This window comes from Sminthopsis crassicaudata, chromosome 1 (genome assembly GCF_048593235.1).
Source record: "Sminthopsis crassicaudata isolate SCR6 chromosome 1, ASM4859323v1, whole genome shotgun sequence".
Classification (NCBI taxonomy): domain Eukaryota; kingdom Metazoa; phylum Chordata; class Mammalia; order Dasyuromorphia; family Dasyuridae; genus Sminthopsis; species Sminthopsis crassicaudata.
This window is the reverse complement of record NC_133617.1, coordinates 161678071-161704809: the sequence shown is the minus strand read 5'-3', so window position 1 is coordinate 161704809 and position 26739 is coordinate 161678071. Positions and strand designations below refer to the sequence as shown.

Here is a 26739-nt window from a genome sequence, read left to right as displayed (position 1 = left end):
AAGTTATGAAGTGACATAACAAGGAGAGAATCCCAGGTCTGAGAGATAATCAGTACCTAGAAAGAACTGGGGGTACTTAACTGGGTCTTCTAAAGATAATGTCAGTATTCTTTCATTTCTTTATTTCAGTAGATCTGAACTCCTTTCATCCAAATAGACCATAGCCCAGTTACAGAAGAGAAGGAACAAATGAGCTATGATCTTTGTACTTTGTACATCTTTCTATGATCTTTGAATACTAAAATATATACTGTTCAAGCTTACCATTGGATAAAACTATATCTGAAAAGTCAAAGTAAAGTAAGCATCTCCCTCACGTATAAAGACTTTTAAACAAAAACAAAATAAAACCTTGTTCAGTAAATTTTTCCTATTTTATGATAATGTAAAAAAAAAAAAAATTCCCCCATATCCTTTATTCTTTTGCTAAAGCAAAGCATTTCATTAGATTATTCATCTAGTTTATATTTTATTTTTGGTTTACAGAAACACAAAATTTGTTTTTCCATCTTTTTGTCAAGTGTGTAAGATGCGAAGTTATATCCTTCTGACTATGAATTGTTTGCCACAGGGATCAGCCTAAGGAGTATATAGAGAAAAATCTAAGTAATGATATGAGAGGCTTTAGCTTCCAGAACAATATTTATTACTCACCCAGACTCCACAGTGTACAGAATTCTATCATGAGAGGTATTCCCATGACAGCTTTTGCTTTATAACTTTAAAATAACTTTGAGAAAGGTAACCTCATAATTTAACATGAAAGTATTAATGAAGAGCACAACAACAGGAATATTTCACCAACTTCCCAATTTGGAATAAGGCTGATCTACTTTAACTATATATTCTCAATTAATGATATACCTTAGACTTTTTGATTTATGATATATGAAAATTAAAACAGTCTTCATATTTATAAATGTTAGAGCAAATATTCCCAAACTATAGATATATCTACATATCTATATGAAAAGTGAAGAAGCTATGATATTTAGGGCTCTTTCTAGATCTAAAATTTTATGAATTTAAATTGAGCAATTTCCATAAGAGAGTCACAGTTCTAAGTAACATTTAATTTTGAAAGTTGGAGGAAGGACAGACAGGGAAAGAAGGATAAGATTTTCCATTTTTATTGTTTCATTAACTGTTAAATACAGGGTGACAACTCAAACAGAAAGACATAATGATGTAAGTTTATACACATAACATTCATGTCAAGCAAGAAAAAATGCACAAAAATGATTACTGACAAATAAACATATTTTATGCCTTTTTAATAGTCTCTATATTTACAACTAGAAGTGTTTGCCTTGCCCTCTTTGTAGTGGCCAGAAATTGGAAACTGAGTGGATGCCCATCAATTGGAAAATGGCTGACTAAACTGTGGCACATGAATATTATAGAATATTATTGTTCTGTAAGAAATGACCAGCAGGATGATTTCAGAAAGGCCTGGAGAGACTTACATGAACTGATGCTGAATGAAATGAACAGGACCGGAGATCATTATATACTTCAACAACAATACTATATGATGATCAATTCTGATGGATGTGTCCATTTTCAACAATGAGATGAACCAAATCAGTTCCAATGGAACAGTAATGAATTGAATCAGCTACACCCAGCAAAAGAACTCTGGGAGATGATTATGAACCACTACATAGAATTTCCAATCCCTCTATTTTTGGCTGCCTATATTTTTTATTTCCTTCATAGGCTAATTGTAAACTATTTCAAAGTCCGATTCTTTTTGTACAGCAAAATAACTGTATGACATGTATTTTACATGTATACATGTATTTTATTTAACTTATACTATAACATATTTAACAGGTATTGGTCTACCTGCCATTTAGGGAAAGGGGTGGGGGAAAGGAGGAACAAAAGGCTTTGCAATTGTTGATGCTAAAAAATTACCCATGCATGTATCTTGTAAATAAAAAGCTATTTAAAAAAAAAAAAGTTTGCCTTTGAAGTCTTTTACTTACTCCTCTTAATCTTCTTATGTTAAAGATCCTCTCCCTCCCCAAGTAGAAGCCTTATTTCCCATTGGGTTACATTCTTTTTTCTGGGTTGACTACCACATGGAAGGCTCCAGAAGAGAGAGTGAGGCTGGTACACAGCTCTCCCTCACTAAAAATTATGGCACCACTTCTCTGATGTCATGGTCCTCTTTGAAAAGGAAGGACAACCAACTACTTGTGAGTAGTAGGAGCTGCCCCATTGGAGATCCCACTGGCCAGATCCAGTTGGGCAATGTAGCCTGTTCCTGCTCTCTCCTGTTCTTTCCTTCCTTCCCTCTCTCCCTTCTTCCTCTCCCTCTGTCCTAAGGAATGTCAAGTTTTGATCAATGACACCTGGCAAAATACCTTGGGGTTTATGTGATTTCTTTCTGAAAGACCATGTCTTAAACCCAAATCATTCTGGTTCTCATAAATTAGCTAACAGCAGCTCCTAAGCCAAGCCCCTTGATGGCTCAGAGTGGGTATAAATAACAATATAAATAAACAGCAAAAAATTCTGTTTTGTTCAGAAACCCTGAACAAAACCCTCTTAGATTTTCTTCCAGCTAGGTAAAAGAGGGCATTCTTTTCTTAACTAGCTTCAATCACTAAATAGGTATTGACCAAATCAAAGTAAGACCTGAGAAAGATCTTAACTTAAAAAGATCTTCCACTGCATCAGGGCCATCTCCAGTCATCCTGATCTAAATGTAGTCACTGTACCCCGATGGCTCCGAAGGAGAAAGTGGGCCAGGTGACCTTGCACAGCCCTCCTTCATTTAAATCCAATTCACTTTCATGTCATGGCATCACCTCCGTGATGTCATGTTTGTCTTCGAGAACAAAGGACAAACAACAATTACCCACAAGAGTTTTCTTTTCTGAGATTAGCCTTTTGCAAGCATTAAGTTGTCTGTTCTCTGTTTAAAAAAAAAAAAAAAAAAAAAAAAAAAAGCTTTTCAACCAGTGACCAATGGCACACTCCTGTGGTATGAAGAATTGTCTGGTGTGCCCAGAACCAGCTGAGTTATATGCCGGAAGCCTCTATGGAGATCATAAAGCTGTTGTTGCTGATGTTTGTCTTTCCTCCTCCAAGAGGACCCTAACATCAGGAGGTAATGCCATGACATGCAAATGAGTTGGATTTCAGGGAGGAAGGGTATATCACCAGGTCGCCCGCCTCATTCTATTCTCACACTGGTAGGGACCTATCATCTTCAAAAGTGAGGCACATATGTATATCCTCAAATGGAAAAGTGGGATAAAGATATAAAATATGGAAAAAGCAAATTAACAATATAAAATGTTCCAAAAGGTGGAAAACTACAGCAGGGCCCTACAATCTTTCAACTTTTATTAGCTGGGCAAGATTCCTTGCCAGTGTTCCCTATTTCAGGAAAACATCTGTCTCTTAATTCTTCTAAACTTAGCTTCAGGGTACAGACACCATGCTCACCACGACACAGATGTATTTATGTCTATCTCTATCAATGAACACATAGAACTAGTTAAGGTATTTTAGAAATAATCACCTTATATAACGTTTTTGATCATGTAGAGTAGATGGAGTCTCAAGCAATTTGTCCAGTAGTAGTTCTCTTAAGTCTTCAATTCGTGTTTCTACTTCAGCATAATCTATTAAAAAGAAAAAAGGTAAAAGTTAACGTCAGGGAAATGCAATTTGAAACACATTTTCCCAAGTCTTTATGTGTCAATCAATTTAATAAAGATAATTTAATATAGACAGCTTATGAACCATATTGAACTTTCTTGATTAAGTTAAAAAAAAAAAAAAGTTTAATTTGCTTTTAAGGTGAGAATCCTTAGAAGCACATGGTTTTCTGAAGAGGGGAATAAGAAATGTGGTTTTACTTTTGTCATAAAGTATCTAAGATTGAGGCCAACCAGTAAAAAGGTTTTCTTTGAGAGTAATCATAACTGAAAAACTTTCCCATTTTCCCCAGAAAAATGGGAAAAATAATAAAACCACTTTCCCTGCACACTTCACAGAGCTGTGATGAGGATCAGATAACATATGTGGTAGCACTTTGCAAACTGTAAAATGTTTTAAATATATAGGTTATTATTATTATTATTTAGTGACAAAGCTCTGTGAAAGTTTAACCAATTATTTTGAATTTGCATTCTTACCACTAAGTACTTGTAGCTTTAAATGATTATAACGTAAACACATTCTGACAATATACTAAAACTATTAAATGATTAATATAACATTAAATTATTTCCATAGTGATAGAATTAATTATAGAACTTCACTTCCTTGTAACTACAGATATTCTACCATCTGGCCCCAAAATTCAAGATGAATTTTTTTTTAAAGATGATGAATCTGATACTTTTCATACTTAAAGTTAGTTCACATAGAATCATAGCCTAAGGCACACATTATCTATTTCTTTAATGCTTGCTTAATGAAAAAAATCTAAGTACTAAGGATCATTTAAACAATATCTATCCAAACATTTGAAAGAATATGTTCACAATTTCTATATTTATTGCTTAGTAGTTCTGAAATCACTAGAATAATATGGCTGATCTTAGAATTAAAGTATTAAGACATAGAAGAGAACTGTTTGCCTAAGTAAGAATAATCATAACCTTCTCCCCTCCCCCCCAAAAAACCCCACTTGAAGATTCCCATAATGCTACAGCTTAATAAAATGCCCTAGTTAGAAATTCTGCTCAAGTTATTGTTTAAAATAGTTGTTCCAAATTCTAAAGAGAGCACCGAATAAACACATATAACATTCTTTGCACAAGTTAAAACACATGTAACATTCTTTACAGAATTATAAGTTCCCCATTCTTCCTATAAAAGGAAAGCTGAAAACCTAAAAGTAATAAACAAATTCTTACATTTCTTGAAAACTTGCACCTCCGTTTTCCCAAAGAGCGACTTGGCTTTTTCATAGTCATTAATGACTACATCATAATCACCCTTTAAAATAATGTTTTAGAGATTGTCAGTATAGCTCAATAAAAATAGATCTAATTAAGCTTTTGAAAAAGGATAAATAACATGCCTTTAAAATATATAAATAGGTCTGTGTATGACATGTACACATATTACCTTTTGAATATTCCTTTCAATATTTAGAGGAAGATTGAAGAGAAACTTAAAACGCTGAAGAACGTTTAATGCATTTCTGGTAGAATCCGCTTTGTCCTTTCGGCCTAAGACTTCTTGAAACAATGTATCAGCAGTATTACTTGCCCCTATTTTAAAAATAACAATTTTAAAAAATATATAAAAGAAAATTTTCTTTTAATCAACAGAAAATGCATTCAGTCTTTGGAATCAAAATGCTGTATATTACCACTGTTACATATTATTTTTTAATTTTTTTTTTGAAATCAGATACATTGGGAATATGTTAAAGTTTACTAAAATACAATTTCAATCTTGACTGCTTAAGCTTTAACATGGTAAAAGCTCCATACAATTAAAAATTGTATTTTCCAAACCTAAATGTTTAATTTCACTATGGTGAACTTATAGTTTATTTTAGCCAATACTCTACATTTTATAATTAATCTCAAACTCTTAGGTTAGTTGATTAACATAGAATATATCTTTTCTAGCATATCAGCAAAACTTTAACAATTAAATACCATGACTTTGATATGTAGATGTATAATACTAAATGCAATAGAGAAAAGAGACTTTCAAGCAAAGGATTAAATATACATGTTGTTTAAAATATTTCATGCCAGGAAAAAGGCACAAAATACAAGTTACTTAATTTATTACAATTTAATGTACAATTTTAAAGAAAAATACTATTTTTTAAAAATTGGCAGAGCTGCTTTCCCTCCCATTTCAATAAATAATGGGGAATCATACAATTCTTATGCTGAATAAATCTCATAATTGTGTGAATCACAATAATGAAAGGACTGCTTCATCAGAAATCCTAAGTAAAATTTATTTTCTGCAGAAATAGTTCAAATTTTTCACCTTATGAATGATTTTTAATTAGTTACAAAGAAAAGGGGGGAAAAGGTTAAACTGTTCTTGCTTGTTTGATCACTGCCTATCAAAACTTTCTACATTATCTGGTCTAGTGACTATACTTTAAGCAAAGATGAAAAAATTACATCAGTCTCACTGGGTGGTATGCATGCCATATTCTCTAGTCAACACTGTGGGTGGCCTGATCATGTTAAAAGTCGTCTTTGTAAAATAATTATTTTATCTAAATAATGTTGAAACTCTGTTGAAAATTTAAAGGCCTGATATAAAAACTTTGTTTTGTCAAGACAGCCATTTTCACCACACACTATTTCATGTAAAATATTCTGATTTTTATACATATGTATAGATAGATGTATGCATGCCATTCTGCCCCACTCTCCAATTTTATAAAAATGGCTAGACAGATATGTGAAATATGTTCAGAGTAAAGTTTTTCCCTTAAGAGAAAATTATGAAGTGCTTATTTATTGATTTTTTCCAATATAAAAATTTCTTGAATAGTAAACACATAAACGAGCAGATATGTAGAATGGATTTTCTTTCCTTCTTTCTCTTTTAAATAAAAGTAATTTCTTTTGAGTATAAAACTAAACATCCTTAAGGATTAAGAATTCTATTTCAAACAGTACAAGAGATTATTAAATGAAGTTATTTTTGAAAAGATTAAACAGTCTGGTAATTCATAAGCTGCATTTTAATGTAATAAAGTAAAAATTTGAAAAATATGAATTTTAAATTAATTTTCCAAGTTACCAAAAGTTAAAAGATTAAAATATATTGAACATTGACAATCATTTTGCAAACCACAGGGAAACTAAAAGAAAAAAAATTAGGGGATAATTTCTGGCCAGAAGAATTAAAACCTACGGGAAATTTCTTTGAAATGAAACCACAATACAAAATTAATTTAAAATTATCGTCCAATTAGCAGTTCAATGTATGTGTATAATGAAAAATGAGATAGGTTATTTTTTAAAATTGTAACTCTAAAACTATGAAAAATTAATGCCACCAGTTAAAAGTAGATTCTAATTTTTAAAAAATAGTAGAAGTTACTGTCTGAGAAAATGTTTGTGCACTTATGTTTTTCTATCTCAATAAATATAATGACACCACTTGATATCTTTGAGAATTTTAAGAATGCTATTAAAGATGAAATATTTTATTCAAAAGTTTTCAATTTCAACTCGAAAGTATCAAAAAGTGAATAGCTTGTGCAGTGTTTTTAAAAGTGCAACATGCTATAGATAAAGATAAAGAATGAGATTACTATCATCATTGCTTTAGGCATCAAAAATGTGCATATAAAATGAAAATATGTATATGTCACCTTATTAAGCTCCATGAATTTCAGAAAGACATGGATGTGTACTTTTGGTACCAATTTAAACATGCACAAATTTAATTTTAGAGTCATTTTTCTATATAAGTATATATAAAATGCGTGTTTAATTCTCCCAAATAAGCACTACAAATTAATCAAATGGATATTTTCTATTAAAAATAAAAGTTAAAACAAAATTACAATTTATATTTATGTTATCTTTTTCTAAACTTTCAATAATTGTGTGCACTATCATTTCATATAACATTTAATTTTCCTAATTCAGAATAAAGAAGCAAGACTTAAATATTTAAGTACTAAAGCACTACTCCAAGAATTTTGTATAATTTAACTTCCTAAATGGAAGAATATTATAGAGTATGACCATATACAGTTGTGGTCTCAAGGTTAAGGAGACCAGTTAGCATCAAGGGTGAAATAAGCTTTTCTTTTTTCACTCAAAATTTCAAACAAATGAGCATTCCAGTGTTATATATGATTTACAAATGTTAGATATACAATTACTTATACGAGTTTCAGGACAGAACATAAACATCTTATTATCTTTATGAAAAAGAGGTGAGAGTACAGAGCCTTAAAAGTCATTCTTACTGAGTAACAGAAAAATAAGGGTACCAACTGAAGTAGTATTTGAATTTTTTTTTTCTTTTCTTTCCAGAGCTTATAAGATGTAACAGGATAAGATTCTGAAGCAGCAATGTACCAGCCACCAAAAGGCAGTCACAGCAGCTTAGTTGAAGTATGGACCTTTGAAATTTACTTCAACAACAGTTCCTAAGCACCTGCTATGGTGTAAGAAAAAAGTAGTTGTTCTGACTAACAAATAAATATAGGGACCAAATGCAATGGGTCTTGGGATGTTTTTTTTTTTTTTCCTTATTAAACCTCAGAATATGCAACAAGAAAAGATTCTCTAGCAGCAATGTACAACATAATATGTGGTCTGATAATAATTCAAAAATAAACTATAAAGTTATAATTGCCTGATCTTCCTTTCAAGTTCAAACTCAATGTGTATGTATGACAGAGAGAGAGAAAGGAAAAGAGAAAAGGAAAAGGAAAGGCAGCAAATAACACAGCAAGATAGAAGAGAATAGATGAGTAGGAAGTAGATTTTATAAATATATACATATATATATATATACACACATATGCATAATTATTACACACTGAATATGCAATAGTTTGAAATGTTCTGAGAGGTCCAAGCAAACTATTATGAAAAAAAAAATGAGGTTGGAGAGAAGACTTTCAGCTGAAGAAGATGAAGAATTCTTTCAGTGATGTAATATTTGGGTTGGGGCCTTAAAGGAATGGACATTAATAGAAGGAGAAGGAGAAAAAGATAAAGAAAGGGAATCCAATTTCAGCAATGGGAACTGGCATGGAAATAAAGGGAAAAATATTGAAATGTAAAACATGAGAATGGGAGATAAAGAACAATTTATTTTGGCTAGAATACAAGTTACATGACAAAGAGTAATATTAAAGTTGAAAGACATCTACATGTCAGCTGAGGTACATTTTTAATTGTGAAAAAGTTAAACTGTATTTAAATGGACATGTATCAAGCAGGTATTGATTGTAATCAACGAATCGTTGGGTTTTTCTTTTAATTTCCTAAAAGAATTTTAAATTTCTCCCTTTTTTTTTGGAAAAATTAAATTATAATGATAATTAGTACTTGGGAGGTAATCATATTTAGCTTAAGAAATATTATGTTCTTTTAGTCAAATAATAAGATAGGACAGTTGGGTATTACATGTATAAGTAATATGCAATTGATAAATTAGTATACGTAGTACATAGTGACAACTGAAAAGTTTTGCAGATCTATGAATTCTAAGGAACTCAAAGCTTTCTAAAGCAGTGTGCCTCTCACTTTGGGAATATACTTGTCTAATATGTATTCTCACCTAATCTTCATTATATCCACAGTATTGTGAAGCTGTGGTTAAGAGTAGTCTAGAACTGTGGAATAATAAATAGCTGTGACTGGGTTAATAATGCTCAAAATCGTGACCTCACTTTCATAACTTACACAAATAAAAAAGTTATAATGTTAATTGGAAATGCATTGATAATGAGGCAGACATGGTTTCAGGAACAATGAATTCCTTCAATTTGGGAAGAAGAAATCTGGAGTTAAAGGAAGAGGCGATCACATATAGGAGAAGGTTTGGAAAGATTTAGGATGAAGACGCAGGAGTATTTTAAAAATGTAAGCATATGTACTTGCAATTGAGATTTGCAGGCTTAGAAAAGCAAAAATATTACATAGAGATTGCTAACAGAACTGGAAAAAGCAGTGGACTAAGAAGACATAAAAAAGAATGAGGAAAATAAAGATGTGTGTAGCTAGACCTTTTACTATCTACTTATGATATGAGTGCACCAGACAACTATTTCATATTGTTCTGGTGTCTGAGACTAAACTAGCCTTGTAATACTAACAAATCCTCTCTATTAGTCAATGAGATCTTTTATTTTTACCCTATAATTCTCATAATTCCAGTTAACTCTGACAGTAACTATAAAATTACCAGGCGCAAAATGATCTCAAGAACTATTAACTACAATAAAGTAATTCCAGCATTGCAGCTGTCCTAATCCACGTAGGTGTGACTCTATATGGTTTAATCTGATAGACAGACTTTAATAGCCTTGGTGCACTGAGTATCTGAAGTGATTAGCTACATTTGCTGTATGTTATTCATTAATAATATTACACGTCCAGAAGTCCTACCTTTCAGGAAAACCAAGTCATATGGCATTAAAGCTTTTTTCTTCCTGTTATACTATAGTAGGTTCACTAAAAATAAGTACTGTGCTGTTCTGAAATCATATTCTTTTATCTCTTACACTGTGCTCAAAGTATAATAATTTAGCATATGCACAATATTTTACCTAAAGGAGAATGAGTTTCAAAGAAGTCAAACTAAACTTCATTCCTTCAACTACATTTATAATTTTCATGAGGTTCTAAAAAAAAAAAAATTACCTACTGGATAACTTTTTGGCAATGGGTCATTTCAAATCTAGTAAACTTGAGATCAGAGATATACATCTCTGTGAAGCCATACCTAAAGCCTATTAAGTTGAGGGTGATATCTATATCATGAACAGCTAAAGCTAATAAGATAAATGATGCAATTGTACTAGTTATATTAATACATTAGTCATACTAACTCTCCCATCCCAGAGAGAGTTGAGGATAAAGTGGCTGATATGATCAATTTTGCTCAATGCAACCCCTGAGATCAAAGGAAATTTTGCAATTCAACGTATCTAATGTCTGCTTATTTTAGATTATTACCTTTGTAAAGGATTCCAGATCCTTTTGTTTCCCTCATAATGAAACTATAAGCTAAGGATTCAGGAATCATCATACAGTAGTGGCTAAAACAGCTAGGTGGTTCATTAAGTAGATAAAGCACTGGACTAAGCATCAGGAAAGTCTCATTTCAATTGGGTTTCGAGATTCGACTAGCTGTATGACCCTAGGCAAGTCGTTTAACTTTCCTCAGTCTTGTTTTCCTTATATGTAAAATGGATAATAGCACCTTTCTTCTTGTATTATTTTGACTTTAAAATGGGATAATATTTATAAAGTGACATGCAAACTTTAAGTAGTACATAAATACTATTACTATAATAGTTATTTGAATAGCTCTTGATTGAGCTATAAAGTTCCACAAGGCACTTTCTAGTCCAGGACAAAAGGAAATGTGGCCATCTAATAGGCTGGCATATTACCTGTCTAGAAACAGCTAGCTGGCACAGTGGATAAAGCATCATGCCTAGAGTCAGAAAAATGCAAGTTTAAATGCAGCCTAAGATACTAACTAGATGTGTGACCCTACTCATTTAACTTATGTTTGCCTCAATTTCCTCATCTGTAAAATGAGAATAACAGTACTTATCTCACAGAATTCTTGTGAAAAATCAAAGGATATAATAATTGTAAAGCATGGTACTTCGCTTATAGTAAGAGTTATAAAATTTTAGCATCAAAAATTATTTTAAGATTACTCATAAGCACATGCTTTATATTTCCCTCTAAGATCTAAAATACCCATGATGCTAATTATAAATTTTACACTCTAATTGTGAACTTTAAAATTTGAAATAGATATTTAAAATGATTATATGCAGGAGGGGAAGAAACTCTTGGGATTTCTCCTTATTATGGAATAACAAAGACAAAATTGATAAAATGGCTCTCTGATTTAGACAAAGTAAATAAAGACAACAACAATAATGACATACTGGGAGAATTGCAAATTAATATGGCAGAAACTAGGCATTGATCCACACTTAACACCGTATACCAAAATCAGGTCAAAATGGGTTCATGACCTAGGAATAAAGAATGAGATTATAAATAAATTAGAGGAACATAAGATAGTTTACCTCTCAGACCAGTGGAAGAGGAATGAATTCATGTCCAAAGAAGAACTAGAGATCATTACTGATCACAAAGTGGGGGGGCGGGGGGGAAGGAAGGGAAAAATTGGAACAAAAGGTTTGGCAATTATCAATGTTGTAAAATTACTCATGCAAATATCTAGTAAATAAAAACTATTATTAAAAAATAATAATGACATAGACAAAAGCATAGTAATATTAATTATCCAGATCAAAGAACTGCCTAAAAAGTAATTTACTTAATTCAGTTTCTTTTAACAAATTAAAAAAATAATGGTGCACACTCAGCCAAGGTGAGAGTATAAAGGGAAAATAAAAACTACTTTTGCAAAGAAAATAAAATAAAAAGTTTCACCCCTGGCTTTTATAAAAGCAAGATGGAATAATTCAATCCTTAGACAGAGTAGAAAAGTTTAAGTAAAAATCTTCTAAAATAATTTTATTTTAATACATATAAAACCTTGAATACTCAATTGATAAACTATGAATCTAATGAGCTGGACTTCCCATCATTATTTTAGGAAATAAAAATAAAGTTATTCATGTTAAATAAATTTTAGTAATTTGTAGATATAATTTGTATTGCAATTCACAGTCACAAAATAAGCACTCATATAAAGACTAATGAAAGATGAAGCATTTTTATGAATTCTAATCTCCTGAGTTCTCTGTGTTTGGTCTCCATTTCTCTAGTTTTAAAAACTTTGATAGCGATATGTTTGATGATTTTTTATATTTTTTGTTTTGATAATTTAATCCTGCCAAAAGCAAAATAGAATTGATTCTTAACTAAAGTAAAAGTCAGTACAAACTGTCCATAGATATATCTAAAGGAATTTCTTTTACTATAAATGAATCTAGGTCAAAGGATTTCACGTCAAATTTCAAAATGAAAAAAGGTGAACAGAAATATTTTAATATTTAATCGTCCTATATTAGATAGAACTCAATCTTCTCAATGACTTTTGCATTCTGCCAACAAGCTGATGATGAGCTTTTCTGAACTTTAATATTAAATTATTGCTCTGGATAACAAGACAATCCACTACTGGTCCATACAAAAACTTTTATAGTTTGATAATTCCTAACAAAGCTTGCATTCTAGTGCTGGTGGAGTCTTCACATGCCCAGGGTGACTTTCTTACTGGTTGAAACAAACTTTATTTTAACATTACAGTATCTTAGCTATTAACTATACTAATCAACCCAAATTTATCATTTCCTGTATTGATCATGAGTAAGTCTGACAGGTAGAATTTGAAAAGGGGAAATGTTTTATTTTGGGTTTTTTGCTGTGGCTTTTAAAAACAAATTCCCAACTGTCTTGCCTCAATTCTTAAGAAGTCATGCTGTTTCTATAATGGCAAGTTTTATTTTTTTGTTGTTGTTAAACTTGTCGCCTCTTTTAAATACGCCCTTCTCCTCTTTTTATACAAATAATATTAACCAGTGGCAAAGATTTTGGAGAAAAAAATGTAGCTACAGGGACAATACTGCATCTTTCAGAGACTTTATCATAGCAAACTTGCAAAGATGATTAAAAAAAAAAAAGCAAAAAACAAGAGCATTCAATATTAGGTAGATTGGATAGATTGTGGGAAGAAAGACACTATTACATGGGAAAAGGGTAATATGAAACAATTTAACTATTCCAGGAGTTTGAAATTAAGCAAGAAAAGTGACTAAACTATATATCTATTTACCCATGATTCCACTGTGTACACCAAGGAAGTAAAAAAACTCTAAATGATAACCAAAAAAAAACTCTTCAAAAGTTATACGCATACACATCATGCACATGTGTCTCCAAAAAAAAAAAAAAAAAAAAAAAAAAATTTTTTGTCAGAATTTCATAATAGCATTATTTATTGTAGTGAAGGACTGAAAAACAGAATAAGAAATAGCTGGAAAAAACAGTATATGAATTACTGAAATATTACTGAAGAATAAAAATGACATATATGAAGAATTGTAAAAAATTTGGAAAGATATAGAGCAAAATAAGTAGAAACCAAGAAAACAAGGTAGAGAATAAAAACAATGAAAAGATCATTAAAACTTAAACTCTAGTAACTGAAAAACTAATGTAAGTGCCATCCAGGAAAACAGATAATGAAATACTTTCCCTCACTCCCATCTATATATGCCCACAGCAGAAAGACTACTTGATCAGAATTGTACACATTGACTGTTTTTACTTAATATTGTCTATCATAAGCATGATATATGTATGTTTTATATGCATGAATCCAAAGGGAGAAGGTAAGTAAAATTATTGTAATATAATGGAAAATAAAACATATCTTTAACATAGAAACAATTTTAATAAATTTAATTTAGAAAATTAACTAGTCAATAAATTAATATAGAAATAGCTTTAATAATTTTCATGGAGAATCTTTTTAACCACATAATATATGACATAATTGAATTGTAATAGCTAAATTGTTGAGGAAAAAAAAAATATATATATATATATAAAATCTTACTAATTTTAGTTAAGTACAAAAATTAAAAACTGAAACTCAAAAAGTGTTCCAATTAAATAAGCAGATCCTGAGGTCAGTGAATAAGCATTTAATATGTCCTTGCTATGTGCTAGTAACTGTCTTAGACATAAAAGCACACAAAAATAGTCTCTGCTTTCAAGAAACTAATATTCTAATTTGTAAAGCAATAACTATGTATATAGAAATTATATAGAGAGCAGATGGAAGGCATAGAAAGAAGGTGGAACAGCAGAGTTTGAAACGTTCAACAATATTATCATTATTATTAGTGTATATCCTCTCTAGAAGTTATCAAGGAAAAGATAATGAAAGAGCTGAAAATCCAAGGCTAACAATTGAGAGGGGAAAAAAGGGAAATAAATAATCACCAAGATATAAGCCTCAAAAAGCAGGAAATCCAGACTTCAAATTCAAGAGGCAAGAACTTCTGAGCCAATAGGAAAATTTCATTAATATATTAAAAAAATGGATATCTAAAAGCCCAAATGGATATGTGACATAATATTATGTAGATAATACCTGAATTCACTTATTCATTTGTATTTTTTATTTTAAAAAAAGACATTATTAATAGAGATTCATAATGTCTTTTTTTTTTTAATAAAAAATACAAATAGTTCAGGGGAATAACATATTAAGATAAAAATATCTTAATAGGAATTAACTTTGTAGAATAGGTTTCCCTCAGAGTAGTTTAACACCTAATAATGAATGACAGGAAGTAGAAAGACTAAAAGTTTTACCTAATTTACAAAGGTACCTAAGGTTTGTCTCTGTATTTAACTGGGTATATTAGTTTGAGAACTTAAGAGCATGAGAGAGCAAAAAAAAAAAAAAAAAAAAAAAAAAAAAATGTGTGAGAAGTATTAAGACCGAGAATGGAAATTTGGGGTACCTTATTTCAGCTAGCAGCTGAATCTGAAGAGTGCTTATGATGCATGATTTATGTATAAGTTCTTGTACTGAATGTAGTGATATAAAAGATGAAAATTTTGAGGGGGAAAAAGGACACCTGAATAGCTTTTCATTGAATCAAAAAACCAAAATTAACTTCTTTCATGACACTTTTTACTCTTTTGAAAAATGTTAACTTTTATTTTTTTCAAACTATGACCCATCATGAAAATGATGTCAAAACATAAATATCCATTTTAGAGGTATTTTAAATCTTTTTCTTCATTACATCAATACTATGCTGAAATAAATACCAAAATACAACTTAATGTTTGCTAGTGAAGCAAAGTCAAAGAAATAGATTGAAGTTTGTTGACAAGTCCATAGATAGCTTCTGGTAAAAGAATAACACTTACTGTTCAGAACATTCTCCAGTTTTTGCGTCATAGATCCTTCTACTTTTTCAGTTCCATCTGCTTCCAGTTTTTGATGGATAGCTAGAATAAATGTCAAGTTAAAATGCAGACCATTTTAATGGGTGAGAACACATTACATCAAAATGACATCTTTAAACAACTTTTTTTTTTAAATGGTCATATTATTTTCCCTACTAGACAGGAATAACACAAACAGGCAATAGTTTGCAAAGTAAGCAGCCAGATACAGCCAAAATTATTCACAGTTTAGCTCTCCTAAAATAACACATGGTATACACATTTTAATCATTTACTCTCTAAGGTTGAGCCATAAAAACAATTGACTTTAAAAAAGTAAAGACCTGTAGAAATTATGACAGTTTGGCACTTTGGACTCTGTAACTATAAACTACATGTTGGCAGATGACTATTTGAAAGTCACCTTGTAACTCCTCAGTCTTCCCAAATGCAAAATAGAAATAGTACCAACCTCAATAAAAGAGGAAATACATTTGGGATAGGATAGGGATAGCAGCTAGACTAGTGATTTCCTAACTTTAGTTAGGAGATTCCCAGATGAGGAAACTTTCTTTATCATAGCAGGTGAATATCTTCTCTGCAACCTGGAGCCTTAGAGACAGCACAAAGAAACTAAATGGCTTGCAGTGGCTCAACAGCCAATAGGACAACAGGTGCCAAAGGTAGGACTTGAACCCAGGTTATCCTAGTTTCAAGGCCCACTTTATATCCACTAAGATAGGATGGGATAAAATATGGCACAACATACATACTGCCGTAATATAAAAGAAAAAAAAAAAAGAAAAAGAAAAAAAAACAGGCTTGGAAATCTGGGTAGGTCTCTGTACCCTTCTAAGACTATTAATTATAGACAATTGATCTCCTTTGGTAGAAAATATTGAAGAAGGAACCCTGAAACTCTCTAAAACTCCTTGAAGGACAAATTCTCCTTGAATCCTGCCATTATGGGGACCCTACCTGAGGACAAGTAGCATCATTCTGATGTCTAGGTGGGGCTGGTTGAGTTAGGAGTTGGAGATATAAACTCTATTGAATTAAAAAGACTCATTCAATTCTAATTCCAGCTCAAGCTGAAATCCAGCTAGTAGATAAAAAGAGCCAACTTGGAACTCCACCTACTAGCCCAGCCCCCATGGAGCAGGCTTGGAATGCCAAAGACTTCCTTATAAAAATGGCAATTAAAAATTCATTTCTTTGTAGAGAGGTCCTGCCATGCTATGCCATGCCATGCTAGGCTATGCAATGCTATGTCTCTTCTGGTGCTACTCTCTCTTTATTCTCACCTATTTTCTTTTTTTTTTTTTTGTTATCAATAACTAATATTTATATAGTATTTTTAGTTTGTTAAGTGTTTAATGATTATATATTACATAACATGATATATTGTTTATATTACATATACTTACATATATATTATATTATGTAATATACATGATAATAACCTTGTGAAGTAAGGTGTTATTGTTATACCCAATATATAGATAAGGAAAATATAGGAGACTTCTCCAGAATAGATGGGATTTGAACTCAGGTGTTCTTTTTTTTTTTTTTTATTCATTTTTCCAAATTATCCCCTCCCTCCCTCCACTCCCTCCCCCCGATGGCAGGTAATCCCATACATTTTACATGTGTTACTATATAACCTAGATACAATATATGTGTATAAATACCATTTTCTTGTTGCACATTAATTATTAGCTTCCGAAGGTATAAGTAACCTGGGTAGATAGACAGTAGTGCTAACAATTTACATTCACTTCCCAGTGTTCCTTCTCTGGGTATAGTTGTTTCTGTCCATCATTGATCAACTGGAAGTGAGTTGGATCTTCTTTATGTTGAAGATTTCCACTTCCATCAGAATACATCCTCATACAGCATTGTTGTTGAAGTGTATAGTGATCTTCTGGTTCTGCTCATTTCACTCAGCAACAGTTGATTTAAGTCTCTCCAAGCCTCTCTGTATTCCTCCTGCTGGTCATTTCTTACAGAGCAATAATATTCCATAATCTTCATATACCACAATTTACCCAACCATTCTCCAATTGATGGACATCCATTCAACTTCCAGTTTCTAGCTACAACAAAAAGAGCTGCCACAAACATTTTGGCACATACAGGTCTCTTTCCACTCTTTACTATTTCTTTGGGATATAATCCCAATAACAGCAATGCTGGGTCAAAGGGTATACACAATTTGATAACTTTTTGGGCATAGTTCCAAATTGCTCTCCAGAATGGCTGGATTCTTTCACAACTCCACCAACAATGTATCAGTGTCCCAGTTTTCCCACAGCCCCTCCAACATTCATCGTTATTTGTTCCTGTCATCTTAGCCAATCTGACAGGTATGTAATGATACCTCAGAGTTGTCTTAATTTGCATTTCTCTGATCAGTAGTGATTTGGAACACTTTCATATGAGTGGAAATAGTTTCAATTTCATCATCTGAGAACTGTCTGTTCATATCCCTTGACCATTTATCAATTGGAGAATGGTTTGGTTTCCTATAAATCAGGGTCGGTTCTCTATATATTTTGGAAATGAGACCTTTGTCAGAACCTTTGCTTTTAAAAATATTTTCCCAATTTGTTACTTCCCTTCTAATCTTGTTTGCATTAGTATTGTTTGTACAGAAACTTTTTAGTTTGATGTAATCAAAATCTTCTATTTTGTGATCAATAATGATCTCTAGTTCTCCTCTGGTCATAAATTCCTTCCTCCTCCACAGGTCTGAGAGGTAGACTATTCCCTGTTCCTCTAATCTATTTATGATCTCATTCTTTATGCCTAAATTATGGACCCATTTTGATCTTATCTTGGTATGTGGTGTTAAGTGTGGGTCCATATCTAATTTCTGCCATACTAATTTCCAGTTTTCCCAACAGTTTCTTCCGAATAATGAATTTTTGTCCCTAATGTTGGTATCTTTGGGTTTGTCAAAGATTAGATTGCTATAGATGTACCCTTTTTTGTCCTTTGTATCTAATCTGTTCCACTGATCTACCGTTCTATTTCTTAGCCAGTACCAAATGGTTTTGGTGACTGCTGCTATATAATATAGCTTTAGATCAGGTACACTTAGACCACCTTCCTCTGACTTTTTTTTCATTAGTTCCCTTGCAATTCTCGACCTTTTATTCTTCCATATGAATTTTGTTGTTATTTTTTCTAGGTCATTAAAATAGTTTCTTGGGAGTCTGATTAGTATATCATTAAATAAATAGATTATTTTGGGGAGTATTGTCATCTTTATTATATTCGCTCGGCCTATCCAAGAGCACTGAATGTCTTTCCAATTATTTAAATCTGACTTTATTTTTGTGGCAAGTGTTTTGTAATTTTTCTCATATAATTCCTGACTATTCTTTGGTAGATGGATTCCCAAATACTTTATACTCTCAACATTTGTTTGGAATTCTCACCTATTTTCTTAATGAGACTTTATGCCTGTCAGGATTTCTCTAAATTTCACTTCTCTGCCAGAACTCCTCAACTGAGAAATTTAGCCTTTCTGTTCTTGCATAGTAAAGGCTTACTTCCCAATGCCAATAATAAACCTCTTTTTCAGTCCAGCCTTTTTGGGGTTGTAAATTCCTTTACAGAGAATCTCTGTGCCGCCAGAAGGGAGTTCCCCACAACTCCCTACCCTTGTGCTGAATCCCAAGGGACTGTAGGAGAGCCAAACCTCTCCATTTTGTACCCTGAACCTGCCACTAGACCTTATCATTTAACTCCCTGACCACCAGGAATCCTATCTCATTTTGGTTCCCTAAATCTAGACCTCATCATTTAGTTCCCTAACACATTCTCCTAAAACCCAAACCTCATCAATATAACCTTATTAGAACCTGCTTTCACCAATGAAATCTCAGGTACAGACCTATCATCTGCCCCCAAATACTAATATCTTTACTTTTAAGAATATTCCTACTAAATGCAGGAATTATTTTTATTCAATTCAATAAACATTTATCATGTCTGCTAAGCTGAACTAAATCTTGTCAGAATCCTCATGAAATATACATAAACATATATGCTTATGTGCTTATGTGCACACAAACAATATACACATCTATTCACACATACATGCAAACACATACACATATATATTTAATATAGTCCAGTATAGATTTGTGAAGGCAATACAAAATACAGCACGAAGATTTTAAGAAAATAGTAATCAAGTAACCTAAAAATCTCCCAATAGTACCTATCATCAATTTTAAGTAATATATCAAAATAAACACAACCTGAAATTCAAGATAAGGTGACAAAGATAAGGGAAGTATTCCCTTTCTTTCTCTCTTTTTAATCCTTTTCTTATTAAAATTAATCCTCCTCCAATTTATCTCCCTGATCACAATCATAATATAGTATGAATTCATGGGGTATATGCAATCTATGATTATATCACAATATATAGGATACACAGACCAATATAAGAAATTCTGGACTTTTTCTGAAAAATTAGGTTCAAATCACTCTGATACTACTAGAGTTAAGGAACAAGTCATTAACCTTTCTGTAACTGGCTTTAGATTATACAGAGAAAGAAAAAAGGATGATTTAGCATCTGTCATTATTCCCAAATTGATGTTTTTATATTTGTATAGTGATGTCACTATACAAATATAGCTGCTATAATTTTTATTTCTCAAAAAAAAAAAATTAGAAAGGGATTTTCAGAGGCTCAATAATTTTCAAGATGAAAGACAAGCAAATATTAGCAATAATATTTCCATATCAGTTTTGAAAGGAAACTTTTTTCTATTTTGAAAATTATATGGAGGAAAAACTTGAATCTATATTTTTAACTATGAGAAGAATAGCAAATTAGAGTCAATTATTAAAAGTAAGAATGGAAAAGCATGCGTTGTTCACTGGCTCCATGGATCCAAAATTACTGTCTTTGGACAATGCTCTTTAAAATTCTATAGCTGGCTAAATAAAAGTCTTTCACTACTCAAATTCTTATTTAGGCTTATAGTTAGGAAAAAAATACAAAATAGTTTTTAACAAGTTTTAGCAGTATATAGTCTTAATCTGCTATTCAGGATTTTAATAAGGTGTCTTGTCAAAGGACCAACTCTCACTAAATAAGGAGAGACTCAACAACACCAGATTACCCAAAAGGTAAAAGATTTTTTGGATCTCAGTAGTCCAAGCCACATACAACTAAATATTAAATAGGTGCAATCTGCTTCTGTGTAGTAAGGACTTAGATAAAGAATTCACAAATCATTTAAATTACTAAGTAATTAGAGCTCTGAAATCCTAATAACTAATTTTAGGACCATAAGTAAGTCACTTTATCTCTCAGAGGTCATCAGAAAAATGGATTGGTTTAATTTCCTGAATCATGTAATTTAACTGAAAAGAAGCAAAAGTGCTCTCAAAAGTGGTTTTCAATCTTTTTTAGGAGTCCTTTAGGAAACAAAGTTAACAGCAAACAAAGGTTGTAGAAAGAGTGTTTTTTCTTGGTCCGCCATATTTAAGTATTACAAATTCAATTCTATCCTATTCAATGAGGATCTTTAATGTTAACTAGGTTTAAAGAGTAACATCATTCATAGCCACTAGGTGGCCAAGTGGATAGAGTGCCATGCCTGGAGTTAGGAAGACCCTTCTTGAGGTCAAATCTGGCCTCAGACATTCACTAACTGTATGTATGATCATGGGCACGTCATTTAACCCTGTTTGTCTCAATTTTCTCATTTGTAAAATAAACTACAGAAGGAAATGGTAAACCACTGCAGTATCTTTGGAGTCAAAGTCAGACACAACTGAACTAACTGAATTAAGCTAACTCTTTCTCTTGAAGAATTTAAAGGAATTGATTGTCTTTATATAGTATAATCTATAAACAATATATAGACTATATATGTACAGATTAATATAGATTGTACAATCTATAAATAGATTTTTAGATCTAAATATCTATCAAATCACTCATCAATGATCAAAACTAACTTTGTACTTGGGATTAAGGACTGTTTCTTGTCTTTACATCCCAAGTGCCTAGCACAATATCTGGCACATAGTTGATATTTGTTGAATGAGTAATATGCCTTCTGTTATAAAATCATTCACTCAAACGTTGTTATATCTGCTGTAACAAAATGTTATAGTGTTCATGGAGATTCTTTAAAATTTAAATACATATGGGCCTAGTAAAGGTAACAATGTTTAGGAATTAAGTTACTTTAATAACAAAATACATTGCAGACACAAGGAGATTAAACTTGTAATAAGTATACTTTGAATAAGGCAAACAGGGTTTATCAAAGGAAGGTTATTATTATATGTAGCTGTACTGGCTAGAACCATATTAAATGAACCCTAAAGAAACTTAAGCTAAGAACAAAAGCTTTTCAAAATTGTCCTCCTTTTCCTTTCACCACTCCCTATCACAAAACAGCCTAGGGCTCTGAACTATTTCTTTATCAGACATCTCTAAAATCATTTGGTGCCTTTAGGAAAAGCATTATTCTAGACTTTTATGAATACAACCTACATATGTGCTATGAATTCAAAACAGAATTTTAATAGGATGATACCAATACAAAGAAAGAAAAAAGAAAATAACATAACAGGCAAACAATCAACGGTTGATTAAAGATTGAAAGTGACTTTAAGAAAATTGGAAATGAAACGATAGCATCACCACAGAAAATATGCCTATTAATTTCAAACTACTTTAATAACTCATCACATTTATCAATGAATATAATCAAATACAGGACATGAATAACTAAAAAATAGCAGAAATGCAGAATTCCCTATTATTATGTGTATAAATGCTACAAGGTTTTGTTTTAAATTCTTACTTAGAAAAGAACACTCAGCATATGTAAAAAATCCTCTTTTGATGATGTGCTATATGTGTTTATTGATAGAAATAATACATTACATCTCTATAATAATATAAGTAGCAGGTCTGTTTCAGATGCTATTTTCTAAGTAGACTTTGGTATAGTATGAGAAGTAATACAGCCAAATTTACTGATACTAACAAGACCTGTCACTGATCAAGAGGTCACACTGAGGTGAACCTAGGTCCCCTTCAGCTCAATTTACAATCTACTTCCACTGGCAAAGCAAACTTCTCCTCAACCATCTTCACATTAACTGTAACACTCAAACTGTCAGTCAGGCATAAAGGGATCTTATACAGGAATCTGATAAAGCAATCTTATTTTCCAGGACATTAAACCAAATAACTATCTGCTCACTTGCTTTGTTTCATCAATTTTTACTTTCTAAATTGCATAATACCAAAAAACAAAACCAAAAAACAATAAATAGTTAAATGAGCATGAATCTTCTTTTTTTTAGTATGTGAAAAATTATTTTAAAATATTAAGTTTGGACAATACTTACATTTGGTAGTATAATTAATTATGAAAGAAATTCATAAAAATTCTTTTTAAAAGGTGAAGCTGTGGAAAGCTGTAACCCTCATCTGGTGAGTATAATTGATTTACAATGTATTTTAAGCAATTTATTCTACATTGAAATGGAGACTTAAAATTAAGTCAGTCCATTAAGAAGCAATTATTAGGCACTTACTACATACCAAGCATTTTGTAATATACTCTTGATTCTGTTCTATTTAAGACATTTATCAATGACTTAGAAGAAAACACAGATGATATATACTTATCAAATGAATGATGACAAAGCAAGAAAGATAAGTCAATCAATCAAAAATTTATTAAGTTTTTACTATATGCATGGCACCATACTTGACAGAAAGGATACAAGATAAAAAGCAAAACAGCCCCTGTTTAAGGAATATAAAGCATGCTGAGGGAATGTGCATGCTCACAATGGGGAACAAAAAAGAAATCTAAAACACCTGACTGGATTAAATAAGATAAATCTATTAAGATAGGGATAAAAGTAAAAGTGTTACAAATGGATTCAAAAATATAACTTACATGGTTAGACAAATAGTTCATTGAAAAAGATAATACAGTATTATACTACATAACATGCCATAATGAGGCCTTTATAATTTCATTGCAGTTATTTGTGTATCTGACTTATGATGAATACTACTCAGACCTGTGAAGGCTGGGACTGCATTGTTTCATCTTTGGCTCTTTAACAATGAATTTAGAAGGCACTTAAGTAATATTTGTTGAATTTAAGACACAAGTAAGTTATTCTTCTCTGTTGACTGCCCTTAACTATCTCTTTGGTTTTGGTTAGTCATTTCACTTTTCTAGGCCTATTTCTTTTTCTATAAATGGAGAGGTTGACCTCTATGAATTATAAAATTCATTCCTGTTTGAAGATTCTATGATTCCGTAATTATTCCTTTATTTGGAATTAGTGGCTCCATCCCAAAAACAGGATAAGGAAAAAGAAGCATATGAAGTCTTAAAGCATCCATAAAAATTATTTTTTTGATAAGAATTCATTACAAAGTTATTAATTCAATGGAAAGTACTCTGAAAAATGAGGTGTTTATTTCTAATTATAAATGTATATAATTTCTATAGTTAAAGAAATGGAAAGTTTATTCTAGTTCTATGTGCTTTCTCCCCAGTCATTTGGTATTAAGTAAAAGAAAGCAAAAGACTTTTGTTTTGGCCCAAAGAGATTAAATTCTATTCACCTCGCTGTGGATGAATAAGGCACATCCTTGAAGAAATTCAAAAAAGTATCAGGCTTCACCTCAATGCTCTTGGGGTTCATTTAGTTTCTCTATTATTATAACTTTAAACTGCTGACTGTGTATTTTATTTGCCTTAGCATTAAGCACCTTCTTTTCCCCTCAGTGCTCTTCCTATTCATTTGGTTGTATTGGAAGTCTCTAAAGCCCTGCCTATACTTCTTTCAACAGCTCATCATTTTTATATTCAATTTGGCTCAAGGAGCCAAATCTGTTGATAGAACTTAAAAAAAAAAATTATCAACACGAGTTTAGTTATGGATAGTTACAACAGGCCTTAAAGAAAAAAATAAACAATATTTATCCAGAAAAAGAGTTAAGTTGTGTAAAGCTTTTAAAATCTAACAGAAATTGAATAAGGCATCAGAATATAACAGCTATAAAATCTAGTTATATTCTCAGATGATTACAACAGACTCATTTCTAATCATCTATAAGGTACTGCACTTATACAATATTTGCTTTTTCCCTGAGTGGGAAATGTTTCACTACAAAGAAAAAGTTACATTCTAGAATGAATTTAACAAAAGTTCTCTGGAAAAAAAAAAAAAAAGCAACTTTGTAACTTAAAGAGAAGATTATAAAGTTTAAAAACTAACTTCTGTAAAAGACAAATGTGTCAGTTCTTATAAAGAACAAAGAAATATATCAATAACTGCATTTTTCTTCCATCCCAGACAGAAAATATGATATATTTTGGATGTTATAGAAGCAACAATAAAATTCAACTTTTATTTTTGTGAAGAATTCTTCATTCAGTCATTCTTTTCTTTACTATTTGAAAAATTACCAAAAAAAAAAAAAAAAAAAAAAAATGAAGGCAAACTACAAAAGTATTAAATGTTCCATATGACATGCATTCATAAAATAAAAACACCTTTGCCCATAGTGTTTTGGGGGTTTTTTTGTTCACAATTAAAAGATAAATGGAACCACCTTAGGCAAAATTGTCAAAGTAGATAAAGTTTGCCTTTATATTCCTCACTTTCTCTCTACCTGTCAAGCTCATACCATTATGAATGTTTCCCAGCATAACATTCAGTAAAGTAGTATGAGCAAAAACAAGTTTTTGAAAAGGTCCTGAAGAAGCAGCCACATATCTTCTTTATTATTCAATGTCCATCTTTTGCCCTTCATGGATTTGCTAGATTGGTAATCTTATCTTGCATCTCTGACCTTCACTTGCTCATCAGAAAACACTATTCCATTCTCTTTTGTTTTCTAATGGGTATAGTCTTGTATTATTTGAATGCCCTTTCCTTTGTATTTCTTGTGATGGTTTGCAGAACTTGTTTCTTAACTGAGCTGTTCAATTAAATCACTCTGTGTCTTGGAGTTTGTAGCCTTGGATTTTTTGTGTTTTGTTTTGTTTTGTGGAGACAATCTGTGAATTCTTTCAATTGGAATTTCCTTTTCTATATCAAGAAGTTCTGCATAATTCTCTGTATTTTTTCCTGCATTATGTCCTGTTGTTTTCTTTTGAAAAACTTATGATCCTTAGGTTGTCTCTATACATCTTGCCCAGGAACTCAGCATATTCTACCTGCATAGTTGGCATATTTTAATGCTTTTTGCTTCTCTTTTCCACTGTTTACTTCTGTGTAATGGCATTCCCAATATATTTTTGTCTTTTGTTTCTTTGGTGAGGCGTACTATTGTAGATTCCAGTTTTTCTATTCTGCTTGTCATTTTTGCTGTTTGGGACATGCATTCTGTTCTCATAATTCATATTTCTCTTTTAAACAACAGTGGGTCATAGTTCCATGTTCTCAAATTCTACAAGGTCCTGTATCATAAAATGTGGGATCATTTTCCTTCATTTTGCAATATTTAATACTATATTTTTAACCCTTGTTTCCTTGTGTGTTACTATTTTTCCTGTTTACAATCAAGGTCTTTGAATTTTCTTATTCCTGAAATCTTTGGTAATTTATCTCTCTTCCCCTTGTTCCCCCCACTTTATTTTCCTTATCACTCACTTTCTGACCTCCCTCCTCTTTCATTGTGGTTTCCTCATGGATCTTATTTCTATCCTGGACATTTCATGGTTCACCAGCCTAGGCCTCTGACCCAACTAACATTTGGATGATCAGAACTAGTCTATGTTGGATGCTATGCTGTTTCCCTCGGACTTGAAGTGTGCAGTCTCCCACATTCAGTTTTCTGTCCTAGTGACTTGTCCCATCACCTCTGTTCCTCAGGTATCCAGCCCACACAGGAAGTTCAGAGACAATTTTTCCTGACACTTCAAAGCTTTGCAATGCTGTTGTTTCTGGGTTGCAGCCCTTGGTAGGTTTTTCTCCTGAAGGACTATGGCCAAGCTGGCTGTTTAGATGAAGCAAATTCCACAGCTTGTACCAAAGTCTCCATGGCTCTGGAAAAGGAGAGGGGAGACCAGGTGTAGACATGGGAATTGTGGTAAAC

The 26739-nt window shown here is 31.7% G+C and overlaps 1 protein-coding gene across 7 annotated transcripts in view; it reads right to left on the bottom strand.

The window, feature by feature from the left end:
- Nucleotides 1–26739, bottom strand: part of EXOC2 (exocyst complex component 2) — a 219817-nt gene that overhangs the window by 131326 nt on the left and 61752 nt on the right. For all 7 annotated transcript variants that reach the window (XM_074270394.1, XM_074270421.1, XM_074270446.1 and 4 more), the window contains exons 8-11: nt 15597–15677; nt 5098–5243; nt 4884–4965; nt 3539–3641 (exon numbers count right to left, since the gene is read on the bottom strand). In XM_074270394.1, coding sequence (XP_074126495.1) covers nt 3539–3641; nt 4884–4965; nt 5098–5243; nt 15597–15677 — 412 coding nt within the window. The remainder of the gene's footprint in view (nt 1–3538; nt 3642–4883; nt 4966–5097; nt 5244–15596; nt 15678–26739) is intronic.